At 40.2% G+C, this 13,150-nt stretch overlaps 1 protein-coding gene across 2 annotated transcripts; it reads right to left on the bottom strand.

Annotated features, from left to right (window-relative positions):
- Window positions 1-4,241: 4,241 nt before the first annotated feature.
- On the bottom strand, window positions 4,242-11,996 carry SLITRK4 (SLIT and NTRK like family member 4). 2 transcript variants are annotated; one of them, XM_066357259.1, is made up of 2 exons: window positions 11,667-11,996; window positions 4,242-7,235 (listed from the first exon to the last, which is right to left on the bottom strand). In XM_066357259.1, exon 2 carries the CDS (start codon window positions 7,183-7,185, stop codon window positions 4,672-4,674), a length of 2,514 nt encoding a protein of 837 aa, XP_066213356.1. In that variant the 5' UTR covers window positions 7,186-7,235; window positions 11,667-11,996; the 3' UTR covers window positions 4,242-4,671. The 2 variants fall into 2 exon arrangements, with proteins under 2 accessions (XP_066213356.1, XP_066213357.1); XM_066357260.1 differs by lacking the exon at window positions 11,667-11,996 and adding an exon at window positions 10,811-10,987.
- Window positions 11,997-13,150: the final 1,154 nt, after the last annotated feature.

The raw sequence follows: 13,150 nt of genomic DNA, 5'->3' as shown, positions 1-13,150 counted from the left end.
AGCAACTCTAAAAATTAAGGTTAACAATTATCAGATGAACTTGATATATGTTGTCAATAATTCCCAGTAAGTGAAGCCCCAAACTGAATATTTTAGCTCAGTTCATCTGACCATAGTGACTAATCGAATGAGCACTGGAAATGGTGTCAAACCATCTGATGCCACTTGTCTACATTACTGAGTGGCAGGACCCAATGTCCCATGCTCAGTACTCATAAAGAACTAAAATAAGTCACACAATTTCATGATGTATATACTATGATACGTAAAACATTTAGTCCAAATGTATTTGTATAAGCTGCCTGTACTGTTCATATCTTCATCGTAGCCAGGTACAGACCTAAGGCTACAACAATCTTAATTTATATTCTCTTTTTTCCTCTCTTTGTATTGCTTCCCTTAAGGAAACATGTCTTAAATCCACTTTATTGGTCAACACAGTCTATTTATAATCTTTGCTATCCTCAAATGAATCATAATGCTATTGGCTTATTTTTCTCAACCATAATAACCCTGGTAAAGTAAGGGATTGATATTTTTGGTCATTTTTGAAAAAAAAATCACAATGCATCCCATAAATAGGTACATTATCAGTATACAATCAAGCTGGCCATGAATTATAAGGGTCCTGAAATTTTTCTAAAACTATTTCAACAGCAGTTAAAACTGAATTTTATATTTGCTTGTGGGAAGTGTCTCAGATTCCAACTAATAGGAATGAACAAGAATCAAACCATGTTGATCTGGGCACCATATGACTCTTCTCCAAAGAGGTTGCCAGTGGAAAGGAATACAGATTGCAAAAATGTTTGAAAAGAATCACTTAACACAGATTTACAATTAAGTTGAATACAAACACTATTTAAACCTCTATGTCTTACCCTCAAATCTAGGTGAAAAAAATAGTTTGGTTATGCTATATTTCTCCTGAAAATTGGAAAGATAAATATATTTAACAAACTGTGGCTGCAGAAATACCATTGTCACAAACAATTTTATTAATACTTTAATAAAAAATGGCATTTAATAAATTCTAATACTTTGATGTTATTAAAAGCAAACAAAAATCATCAAAACAGTTCCTGTGATTTACTTTAGCTTTTATAGCATTACTTGATTTTTGTCTTATAAAATAAACTAAAATACCAATAATCAAATGGTTGTAAAAACAATACAATATGTTTTTTTTACTTTATTTCAAAATAGTGATTATAAATACATTCTTAATATATTTTCTCCCCAGCTCTTTGGATGCAACAAAAATAACAATAGCAACAACAAAAAAAATTAACTGTGTTCATTTCATACAATGTCAATGTACAAATCATGCAAAAATATTAAAGATTAATATTACTGTCATACATTCCTAGATGTGTTCTGTGATTTCCACAGTACCTGTTGACGTTACTAATGAGGCCATGCCCTGTATAATTTACACATCCTTAGGCTTAAATAAATTGAACATTTTAAAAAAGAAACAAAAGAAAGATGGTCTTAATTTATTTTCTAATTAATATATTTATTGAATTTATTATGCAGAATGGAAAACTGAATATAGAATATAAATTGCCATATAGACTTCAATCACTGTATTTTAATAGCTGCTTTCTCATAAAATTACACAATTTACTTTGAAAGAATTAAATCATCTTTATTGATTTCATAAAAAATAATTTAAAACTTGATTTATATTACACAGACATAATGTATTATCTCAACCCCTTCACTGATTTCATATGCTCTAATTTTCTTTGCAACCATTCTAACAAAGTCCAAGCACATGATATATTGCCAGAAGCCCATGATGTGTCAGGCCACATCAGAAATGAGCATTTCTCAGATTTTCTAGATTTTAATCAAATTCTACCAAAAAATGCTGTATTGACATATATATCACTCCCCAAGGGGATAAACTAGCATCAAGATTATAGTTTAAGCCAACAAAATGTAGATACAGTATTTTAACTGGTCTTATACTCAACTAAAAACTTATGCCTAACTACATTATCATAAAATATACAAGTTGAACTAATGAGAGACAGGTGCAAAATAGGATACAGTGTATAATGTAGGCACAATGACTTTAGTTAAGGAAAATATATCAGCCTTAACCAAGGATTTGTTACTGTCATTCACTTACAATTAAAACGTCCAAATAACCACGTACATTTAAATTACTTTTTAAAAAAATCTGAACAATTATACCATTCAGCAGAAGAGTGTGAGATAGCCAATATGCTACAGCAAGCTTTGAGATGGTGGTAGGTATTCTTGCCATTGACAACTGCACAGACCTTGAAACATTTCAAAGCATCACCACACTGAATAAAAGGCATCATCTCAATAATCTATGATCCCCAGAATATGGATGGCTTACTGGTTCCTTCTGGAAGAGTCTCCTTAAGGTTTTTAAATCCATCCATATTTTATTTACAGGATAAACTAAAACACTTTCTTTGGAGCTATTCCTTCTTTACCTTGTCAATATGCATTAGAAGCCCTATAATTCATGGATGCATGCAAGCACGGTAATGGTATATTAAAAGTCCTCATGAAATCATAGATGAAAACAAGCTGTTGGGCACACATCTTCATATCTTTCTTTCAAAATAAAAAAAGCAAGTATTTGTATTTTTTACATATTCATATAAAGTTTTTGCAGACATTGTCATGAAAATTAAAATAACACATTAAAGTTTTAAGAGCATAAGCACATACATATGAAGACAATTCTGTTATTTAAAAAAATCTCCAAATTACATATATGTATACACACACACACACACACACACACACACACACACACAATTTCCACCTCTAAGAATAACTTGTTTGTTCATTTTAAACTTGGAACAAACATAGAAAGCCCTGAAATTAGTAATCAATAAAGAGACTGTTGTTACAACTTTAACCATAATACTGTATCATTTTGGAAACCCTACTAAAACATCTGCCATTTGAAATTCACTAAGAATGTCTATGTTGTTTACCTTCTTGGTCATCTTACTGATGAATAAAGTAGTTATAAAAGATGGAGCAGAAAAGAAATATGCATGCACAGGCAGGCCAAGTAGGCAATGTGTTTCAAGATGCCACTTTGCTAATTGGGAGCTCCTAAAAAATCTTCAAATATCTCCCTTTGTGAAGTAATTCCTTCTTTTGACCAAGTTTGATGCAGAAGTTAACAGCACAAGAAAACACAGTGACATATCATTTGAAGTTGTATACTGTAAACTTATTGAGACCAATAAAAGCATTTTGTAGTGTGGCTTTGATAGCCGAGATTACCACAATGTTTACTGTCCTACTTTGTTATCTGATAGTAGTCAGAATGAAGAAAGAACAGGATACTGATGTATACAAGATATAACTAATAATTACTCATTACTTTTAAAGTCTTTGTTGTGAAAACTATTTGAATTAAGCTCATAGAATCTTGGAAAGCAAGACAACTAACTGATGATAAATAACTGCCTCAGACACAACACTATAAAATTAAAGGACCTATTTAAAAATGCACAGTTGGTAACAAATCTGAAGGTAATATGCTAAATTCTCAAGAACAGTACAGAACTTTTTTTGTGTGTTTTTTTTTGTTTTGTCTGTTTTTAAATTATACCTGATCATAATATCCAGAATATTTCTGTACACATAGGCTTCAGTTTCAGTTTGGTATATGTTTTCTGTACAAATTTATACTTATTGATAAATTCCCTGTGATCAGGAAAACAAGTCAGGCATATTAAATACATATTGAGGAGTACATATTTTCCTATCTAGTATACAAAGTACTTCATAAATATTAATGTTACAAAAATAGCTTTTGGTGCGCTCACATGGTAAGCACTTTGCTGATTTTGGACAACCTTTAAGGATTGTGGGTATTTCATGTAACTGAGAACAAACGCTAATGTCTATTTAATTTGAACCATGTTTAATTTTGATAAATGTCACGTATTTTTTCATGTCACCACAAATGCTATGTAACTCACATTGATTTTTTTTCTCTTTTATGTATAGACAGGTAATGCTTAAAGTATTAAAATTTATTTTATATTTATGTGATGCATGGTATATTTTAAACAAATATTTGCACAATTTCAGGTTATAAATACAGCAGTTTCATGATGTAGGCCATAAAGGTTACCAATTTACAATTACTATCTTATGTGTTGTCTCTTTGCATGCCTTTTTTTTTTTACTTTTCAGATAATCTTTACACAAAATTGTTACAATGTCACAAATCAAAACCATTATTCCAGTTCTACCAACTTAATCTACGTGCAAGATGAAAGACTCAGCTGAGGTGTGAACACCAGTACCAGTTTTCTTGAGTTTGCTTTATAATGCACAAAGAGACAAAGGTTTTGCATTGAGGCACAAAACAGATTTGCCTCTTGAGGTTAAATTCAGTGTATTATGTATATAAAGCATCCCTCTGGCAATAGAGTTTGAAGTATCCCCACAGGACTCCACAGTATAGGTTTTATGTAGTAAAATCTATTAAGGAAATTCTTTTCTACTGGAAACATCTTTGCAGCTATCATTAATGAAACTCTTGGAAACACCTGCCTCTATGCCTATTGATAATAGTTTTTGGAAGTTAGAAGTCAACAAAAGGCACTTTCATCATTAAATAAATGTCCTCTGTGTGAAGTAAGATTGCATGCCCTAGATCTTGTTCAAAGCTGTCTGCTCCTCAAGGACCTGTAGGTAGTCAGGGGAACTCTGGAGTTTTGCCTTCAGTTCAAAATACTCACTGCTCTTCCTTTGCTCTACCACTATTTTACTGTGGTTGCCACTTTTCAATGACTTCTTATTCTTTTCATCTTGTTTCTCTGGATAACGGATCTCGAAACCACTGACACCTATGCTATTGTAATCCTTTTTGCTTTCTAGAAAATTCTGAATAAATACATTGGAATCCCTGCTTGGGAATAATTCGTCCAGCTCATCAATTGTGCTCAGTCTCTTTCTGCTATCCACATGTAATAAATCTTTCTCCTTGTCAGCAACATTTCTCATGATGACTTTCTGTCCCAGAGGATCTGAAAACATGAACCCAGTTTCTGATTCTTTCAAGCCACAGATGTGGCTCTTGTTCATCCGTTCTATGGTTTGTGGAATGAAAGCTTCTGCGCTCAGTCCACCTTTTTTATTGGTTTTGTGATCATGCTTCCTTAGCTGCAGCTGCATGGAACCGCACTCGGGATTCCCCAGGCCTTCATGCTTCACTGTGGGTTTCTTATTTCGTCGCAGCACAAAAACAAGAAGGCAAAAAGCAACAAACACAGTTAAAATGAGGACCACTAAGATACTTAATATTAAAATCGACAGAGGCACTGGTCCACCAGGAGGACTTCGAATGGGGCCCAGCGGAGTGACAAAGGTAATAGGAGGTGCAGGGCTCGTGAATGGTGCAGATGGTTTGTTTAAGAGTTTGGGACATAATATTTCATTTTTGAGGGACTTCAGTTCTATGTTGGCAAATTGAACAGGTGTTTCACATTTTATTCCTTTCATAACAATCCCATCATTCAACTTCTCCAACCACAGCTTTAATGCTACCAAGTCACAAGTGCAGTCCCACGGGTTGCCCTCCAAGTCAATCTGTGTAAGAGATTGCAACTGATCGAGGACTCCACTGACAGGTAGGTACATGAATTTGTTGTTCCTCAGGTTCAGTCTTGCAAGTGGTGCTCCAGAAAAAATGTAAACAGGCAGGCTCTTTAAGAGATTGTTATTTAAGTACAGTAACTGTAAATTTGGCATTGAGTCAAAAGTGCCCGCTAAGATTTCTTTAATCAAATTGTATTCCAAATACAGATACTGCAGGTTATGAAGGCCTGAAAATATTTCAGGATAGAGTCTCTCAATCTGATTGCCATTGAGGTATAGCCTGCGTAAATTAGTGAGATTGTGGAATACATCACCCTTTATCACTGTAATCTGGTTGCTGCCTAAATGGAGCAAATCCAGTCCTTCAAACTTGGTGAAGTCTGAGATGTCCACATCTTTGATGCCATTGCCATTGACATGCAATTTCTTGGCATTTAAAGGTTTTGGTATCAGTTCAGACATGGACTGTATATTTTTCTCTTGGCAGTTGACGCTAAGTCCAAAATCTGAAGGATATGTTTTGCAAAAGCAAGGCGCTGGGCAAGGTGAAAGAGGAGGCACCCTTGTTTGGTAAGAAACAATCTGACTGAGATTGCGGTTGGAGAGGGCTTTACCTGCCACGATTCCAGAGATCTTGGAAGGATTTGTAGTTTTTGGTGGTTTGGTCACTAATCTATGTAAGGACGTTTGTGTAGTGTGACCAATGGAAGTAGTGTAGCCACTGTCCTGCTGAGATGGAGAAAGAATCCGTACATCAAAATCACTGCCTGTACCCATGGGGCATAATTCTTGTTTGTTGGTTTCTTTTAAAAGTCTCCCATATAAATCGCTGGGAGTTTCACAGATAGCTTCTCCTATATAAATGTTATATGGCATATTCTCTAGCCAAGCTTTTAAAGGCAACAAATCACAGCTACAGTTCCAAGGGTTATCTTCCAGTTGCAATTCCACAATACGGCCTATGTGTTCTAGAACTCCGATATAGGGGAGCTTCTGGATTCTGTTCCCTCGTATATCCAGATGGGTCAAAGATGCAAATCGGAAAATATTATCAGGAAGAAATGAAATCAGATTGTCATTAAGAATAAGAACTTTCAGTTTGTGGAGTTTATTGAGGGCTCCTCGTTCAACATACTTGATTAAATTGTAGTCAGCCTGGAGATACTCCAAGTTCTCTATGCCAAAGAAAGTGTCAGCTCGGAGAATCTTTAATTCATTGTTGTTCAAGTGCAATTGCTTTAATGCACTGAGCCCAAGAAAGGCTCCTCCCTCAATGTTCTGCAGTTTATTATTTCCCAACTGCAGAGATACTGCATGTGAAAAATTCAAGAATGTATTTGGATAGAGGATATTTAAAAAATTGTTTTGGAAATTGAGGTGATAAAAATTTGACCAAGGCGGTTTCAGCTGATTTGGTCTGTAGACTGAAACCTTCTCACAGTTGACATAGAGCACATTCTCCACTGACACACAGGAGCACACACTGCAAATTTCCACTGATATGTCAGAATCCGCATTTGTTGAAGAAATCAAGGCTGACAAAATCAGAAATAACCAAAGAGACATCTTCTTGCAATCAGCAAACAACTTTATGCTTCTGAATAAAGATAAATAATCTAAAAAATAAAAAGAAAATGTTTTTCAATGATCATTACTTGAAATGTTACTTGTGTTTATAAGCATAGTATTTGATAATTTGGCATACTATAGCAAACACATAACTACAATTATTAGCTTTGCATTAAAAGGTACCAAAACTCCAAGTGTTCTCACTTAGTTGAACAATACCACCAAAAATGGCACACATTTTATTTCCATACTTCTAGTTTATACAAAATTTAAAGGTTCAGGACACATGAGAAACAACAGGGGAAAATACTGTTGATCATGCTTAAACCTTAAAAATCTGAAATATTTTCTCTACATGGACCACCAAACTATGTCTCTGAACAAACAGAGACCTTAATCTTCTTATTTGCAACTCTAATGACTAATTCCAACCCATCATTTCAGCCATGCAGATAGCACCACAAAGCCATTTCAATTAGTAGTTATCTCTCTCTAGGCTTCAGTTTGATAAGAGCCCGAACAGAGAAGATATTAGATCCCTGTGTTCAATGGAGGATGACAATAGGAAGACTGGGTTGCTGTAAAGGGGACAAAGGCCAAAGTGGAAGACGCCCAAGGAAGAGATCTGCCTGACCTTTAGCCTGTTATGAAGCACAGTGCAATGAATCAGTTCACTCCTGTATACTGCTGTCTTAAAAAAAAAATACAAATGATTCTGTGAGCTTCTAGAAAAACAATCGTATAGGGAAAGCTTAGTTTTAGATTCAGATAAGTAAACGGTATCTGTTTCCTATTGGTCATCTCCTAAATAGGGGGAAAAGCCTTTTTTCTTTAGGAGAGAAACTTACTGTACCTTCATTACCTAGCTGATGTCCAAACTGCTTTTCCTCCCCTCAAGAACTGGCTCTACTGCCTACCTGACCTTCTTCCATTATTTTGTGTGCGATTTGGAACCCAGGTCCAACTGATACTTGACTCAAATGCTTCTCTCCTTCGCTTTGACCACAGACTGCCACTGCTGAAGAAGAGATTACACAATACAATTGTGAATTGGCTGTGTTTCTAGTACCAAATACATTTATTACAGCAAATATTTTTCTTAAAATAATTTCCCAAACATCTCCTTCCCAATATTAACATCCTATGTCTCGGTCTATAAACAAATCAAGAATCACTTTAGTGAAGTTTATGCTTAGCAAATTAACTTGTTTGGACCAATTCTTTAAGTACTTATTGTATGCGTACACAAATATATTCAATGCTTCATGGAAAAGATTAAAATGAACAAGCATTGTGCATGATACTGATGCCATTTTAACCATGTCAGTCTTTTCCATCTTGAATAGGAAGCTGGCTGCAATTTCAATATGGTTACCACCAAATAGTATTAATTAAATTATTCAGGAATATACAATGAGGAAATGATACAAAGACAGCAGTGTCACAAAGAAACTCCTTTGTTTATTTTGCCCATGAGGAATCAGCTAGAGGTAAACTGAGCATGTATCAAGGTAGATGATCCATGAAACCCAGAGAGATTAGCATTTTAAGTAGTTTAGTTCAGCATAGAGGCAACACTGTCCAGATGCTCTTTGGCTGCCCTATAGACATGCATTCCCTCTATTCTCCATGTTACCTTGACTGGCAGTGAAAAAAGAAGTCATATTCTTAAGTGTGACATCTTTCAAACCAACTTTCATTGTAAAATCAAAATTTCGCCTCATATTTTTGCCTTGGTATAGATGTGGTTTTCAGCAGCAATTCTGGTTTGGCTGAGTCATTTCTTGTTACTACCCACTACCTCCCCAAAGAAACCAAAAAAGTAAACCAAATTTCAAAAAACACCTTCCCCCCAAAAAGAATAACCTGAATTCAGTACAAAAATAAGAACAAGGAGCATCAACAGATCTGAAATTGGTAAAGAACTACTCTTTTTCAAAATTTCTATTTTAAGTAGCAAGGAAGGGGGGTGCGTAAGGACAAGCTAGGAAGCTCCCAAATGCAGCTCTGTAAAACAGGAAGCCAAGGCAGCTGGAGGACCTAGCAAGAGTCTAGGAGAGTTAAGGAAAGAAAGAGAGACTGAAAAGGCAAGAGACCACAGAGAATTGGAGAGGAAACAATCAAGAGCTAGGAGGAGCGAGTTAACCAGAGGGGAAGGGGCCATTGCATGTAAGCGAAAGAAACCTCACATTCACATGGTAATACTAAAACATGCCCATTTTTAAAAATATGGGTGATGTGTGGGGAGCATACAATAAAGAAACCCCCCCCACAAAGTTGGGTATTAAAAGACATCTCTTGGCCTGCTAAGAGCAGCTCTGCGGCCCGGCTCCCTATCCACCTCTTCCTGTCTTCCACCGCCCCCCACCCCTTGCAAGACGCTGGACTCCCAAGCCTCTTCAGGATTGTACAAACCTAGCCTTATCATAAATTCAGCATCTATGAGAGTGCAGTGGCTGACGCCCCAAGATTCTATGGAGGGAGCTGGCCTGCAGGGAGCAAACTACCCGGGAGGGCAAGCCGAGATGGCACCCCTAGAGCTGGAAAGAGAAACCTCCTTCCGCCCGCCTAAGGTGAGGGGGGGGGGCTCTGCGGATAAATATTGTCACTGCCGTCCCCAGCCCGCTACTTTGAGCCGGCAGCGACGCGACTCGAGGAGTCGCTAGCGAAGGCGCGTACTGCAATGTTTTGCCGCATACGGGTGCCTGGAACCTGCACCAGCTCCATCCCAGGTCCTGTGCTCCGGCAGCGGACTCCTCGGCCGGACAGAGGAGGCAGGGACCGCTCAGGATGTCGCGGGGCCTTCAGATGCGCTGCGCACATATTCCTTCCTGTGCTCCCTTCCCGCAAGGGGCAGCTGCTGGACCTTCCGTCGGCCTCTCTAGAACCGGGCGTATAGTGGTTGAAGGGGAGAGAAGGCCATTCGGGTGTCACTGGTCGTTTGTCACAGGCATAATAACCCTGTCGTTTTTTGGCCGAGACCGGCTGCCCCGGCTCCCCCTTGCCACTCTACCCCCACCCCACCCGGACCAGCCACAAAATGCTGCTATCACCAAGCCAGAAATCAGCTCAACATTTGCGCATCTTGCAAAGTCGCACCGCCAGGGCTCGCCCAGCTTCGCAGGGCTTTTGGAGTTACCCACCAGTTTCTCTTATATGCCCTTTCTTGCTGGGTGCCAGCAATTCCCGACCAGCCAGCGGGCCACTGCCTGTAGCCCCAAATCCCTGTCCGCCCAGAGTGCCTGCGACGGGGACACGGAAAACAAAGCCCAGCACAGCGGCCCTGACAATCCGAACCTCCCTAGATTTAGACACTTCCCCCGCCACCCAGGCCTCCCTGGGGACTGCGAAGCTAAGGACACCAGATTCTTTTGGTCTTCAGGGATTTGCGACCGCGCCGTGGGCAGGCAAGGGGGAGAGGCGGCGGAGTAGCCACTACGGCCGCTTTTGCCACTCAGGCGGCCCCAAACCAACACAACCCAAACTAAAAATAATAAGCTACCTGCCTTCCTCAGCCCACGAGTGCGCGCGTGCGCACACGCACACAAAGGCGTACACACACACACACACACACACACACACACACACACACACACACACACACACCTACGTACCTACCTACCTAGTCGAGCGGGGAAGAGGCAGCGCGTGTCGGTGCAGTTTTCTCAGCCCCCGCTGGAAATTCATCCACATCCGGAACCTAGTGGCTCTCGTAGTGCCTGTAGACCCGCAGTCCGCGCTGCAGTTCCAGTGAGGGTCACTACGTGATCTCAGCCCCAGTTCTTCCGCGCCCACTCCAGAGTCGAACCCACCAGCAGCCCCGGCAGGCAAGCAGGCGGGCAACGGCGCGCGCAAGCGCGTGCACGGAGCCAGACACCGCGCGCGCGCACCCAGCGCCTCGCACACTGGCTGCACCTTTACATACACTCCGTCAGTCTCCGCACCCTCCCCAGCACATACGCAGCCCTCGCTCCAGACACTCAAGCACCTTGACCCCTGCATATTCCTGAGCTTCTCCACCCCCCACCCAGACATCCCTACACACCTGGAAAGACAGCGCACTTTCCTCTATGCGTCCGCCCTCTATGCCTAAAACACACCCAAGGGAAGAACGAACCCTTTCCTCACACATAGAGACCCTGCTTCCCAAGAGCTAGGGCACCAACCTCCGTCCCCACACCACATACGTGCATACTCGAGTCCTTTCTATTCCCTCAGTCCTCCAAGTACGAAGGCGCGCGCGCACACACACACACACACAAACACACAAGCGAGGCGTTCCTTTCAGAAAGCAAACAAGAACCCAGGCAAAGCCAAAGAAACATCAGAGAGCCGAGGGAAGACGGGTCGAGGGAGGTAGACGGGGGTGTCGAGTCGACACGGAATTGTACAATTCCAGGATGGGGAGTGGGTGAGTCAATAACAATGACATTCAAAGGCAACAATCGCACTTGGGCTTTGTATCACGGGTACTGTACCTTTGGCTACTTGTCACCCCGTAGAACGGAGGGCTCCGGGAATACTCCTTCGGTAGTGGGCGATCCTGGATGGAGCTTTCTTTGGGACCAGTTGCCTGGGATTCAGTAGTATTCACACTCCTCTTACCTGTCTGCGCGTAAGGGGCTGGGGGCTCTAAGGCAAATGTGTGAAGCTTTAACCCAAAGTGAGACTATTTCGTGGGTTTAGATGGAGACGGTTAATTCACGGTACCGTAGGACTCTGCGAGCCTTCAGCTTCAAACTGGTGAAGCGGGGTGGTTAAGGAGCTGGGGGTGGGGAGAGAGGATAGAGATGGAGGAAAGAGAGGTGTGGGACTCAGAGAGATGCCGCACTAGCTACCAAAAGAAGGGAAAAAAAAAACACAAAAAACCAAACCTGCTTTGGCTACTGAGCATGCTCAGTCCTCAGCTCAAGCCCTATAAGGGAGGCATTGTGTGCGGTCCACTTCTCCGGGCTTTGGTGGTGACCGAGGAGGGGAGAGAGCATTTTGATTGGGAAGGGTGGTGGTGAATGGGAGACTATAAGGAAGAGGGACAAGGTTTAATGCTTTGGCGCTGGGTGGAAGGGTTGTTGGGGGTCATAGGGGATATTTCGAGAAGACAGAAAAGAAGACAAAATGGAATAAAAAATCTCTTCAGTAGCCCCTTCATTGTCATATCTGTACTTGTTATAAAGTACCGCACCCCAGATTCTGAAAGACACTGTACCTCATTTCATCGAGTTCACATAGAGATACCCAGTCCAGATAAATTTTGAAGAGTTTTATTAGAGGACGAGATTTATTAAATATGCTATCCGCATATATCTGACACGGGGCATCAGACCCAAATCGTGCAGTGCCAAAAAATAGTTCAGGGGCTGCTTATATACCCTTGATCACACCAGGGCGGTGGAGAGCATGACATCATGGCATAGGCTGGCAACATTTGTTTAGAGGATACACAGAAACATTAAGACTTTTAAAGTAACACAATCAAAGATGTTTACAAATCTTTCAGAGTTCAACTTTCCTCACTAGCCTAGAGGTGTTTTACCCTCAAGATTCCAGGAAGGGGGAGGAACTACAAGCAATGCAAGCTGGTATGTAAATTCTGCCTCCTATTGAAAGAGAAGAAGTTTCTAGGTTAACCTTTATTTTAGATTTAAAACGGAATGACCCATTGATCTTGCAAACCAGCAACTTGGGACGGGACAGGAAAGCCTGATAGGAAAGCCTGACTTTTCCTCCCAGAATATCAATATCAATTTTCAGCTTTTTGGTACCTTACTTACAACATATCAATACTAAAGAGACTTTATCAATTGCATCTCAAATATACATCCAGAGACTGCAAATCCCACTTGTGAATTGTTTAGGCCTCTTTCCTCTACCTGTTTGTTAGTGCTTCCACAAGAGGATAGGAATATCCTAAGGAAGGGCCAATGTTCAAACCAGTTACATGCCAATTGTTAATTTAATCCAT

The sequence above is a fragment of the Saccopteryx leptura genome, chromosome X (assembly GCF_036850995.1).
Source record: "Saccopteryx leptura isolate mSacLep1 chromosome X, mSacLep1_pri_phased_curated, whole genome shotgun sequence".
NCBI lineage: Eukaryota > Metazoa > Chordata > Mammalia > Chiroptera > Emballonuridae > Saccopteryx > Saccopteryx leptura.
The sequence above is the reverse complement of the archived record's forward strand: the minus strand, read 5'-3'. Positions and strand labels throughout refer to the sequence as shown.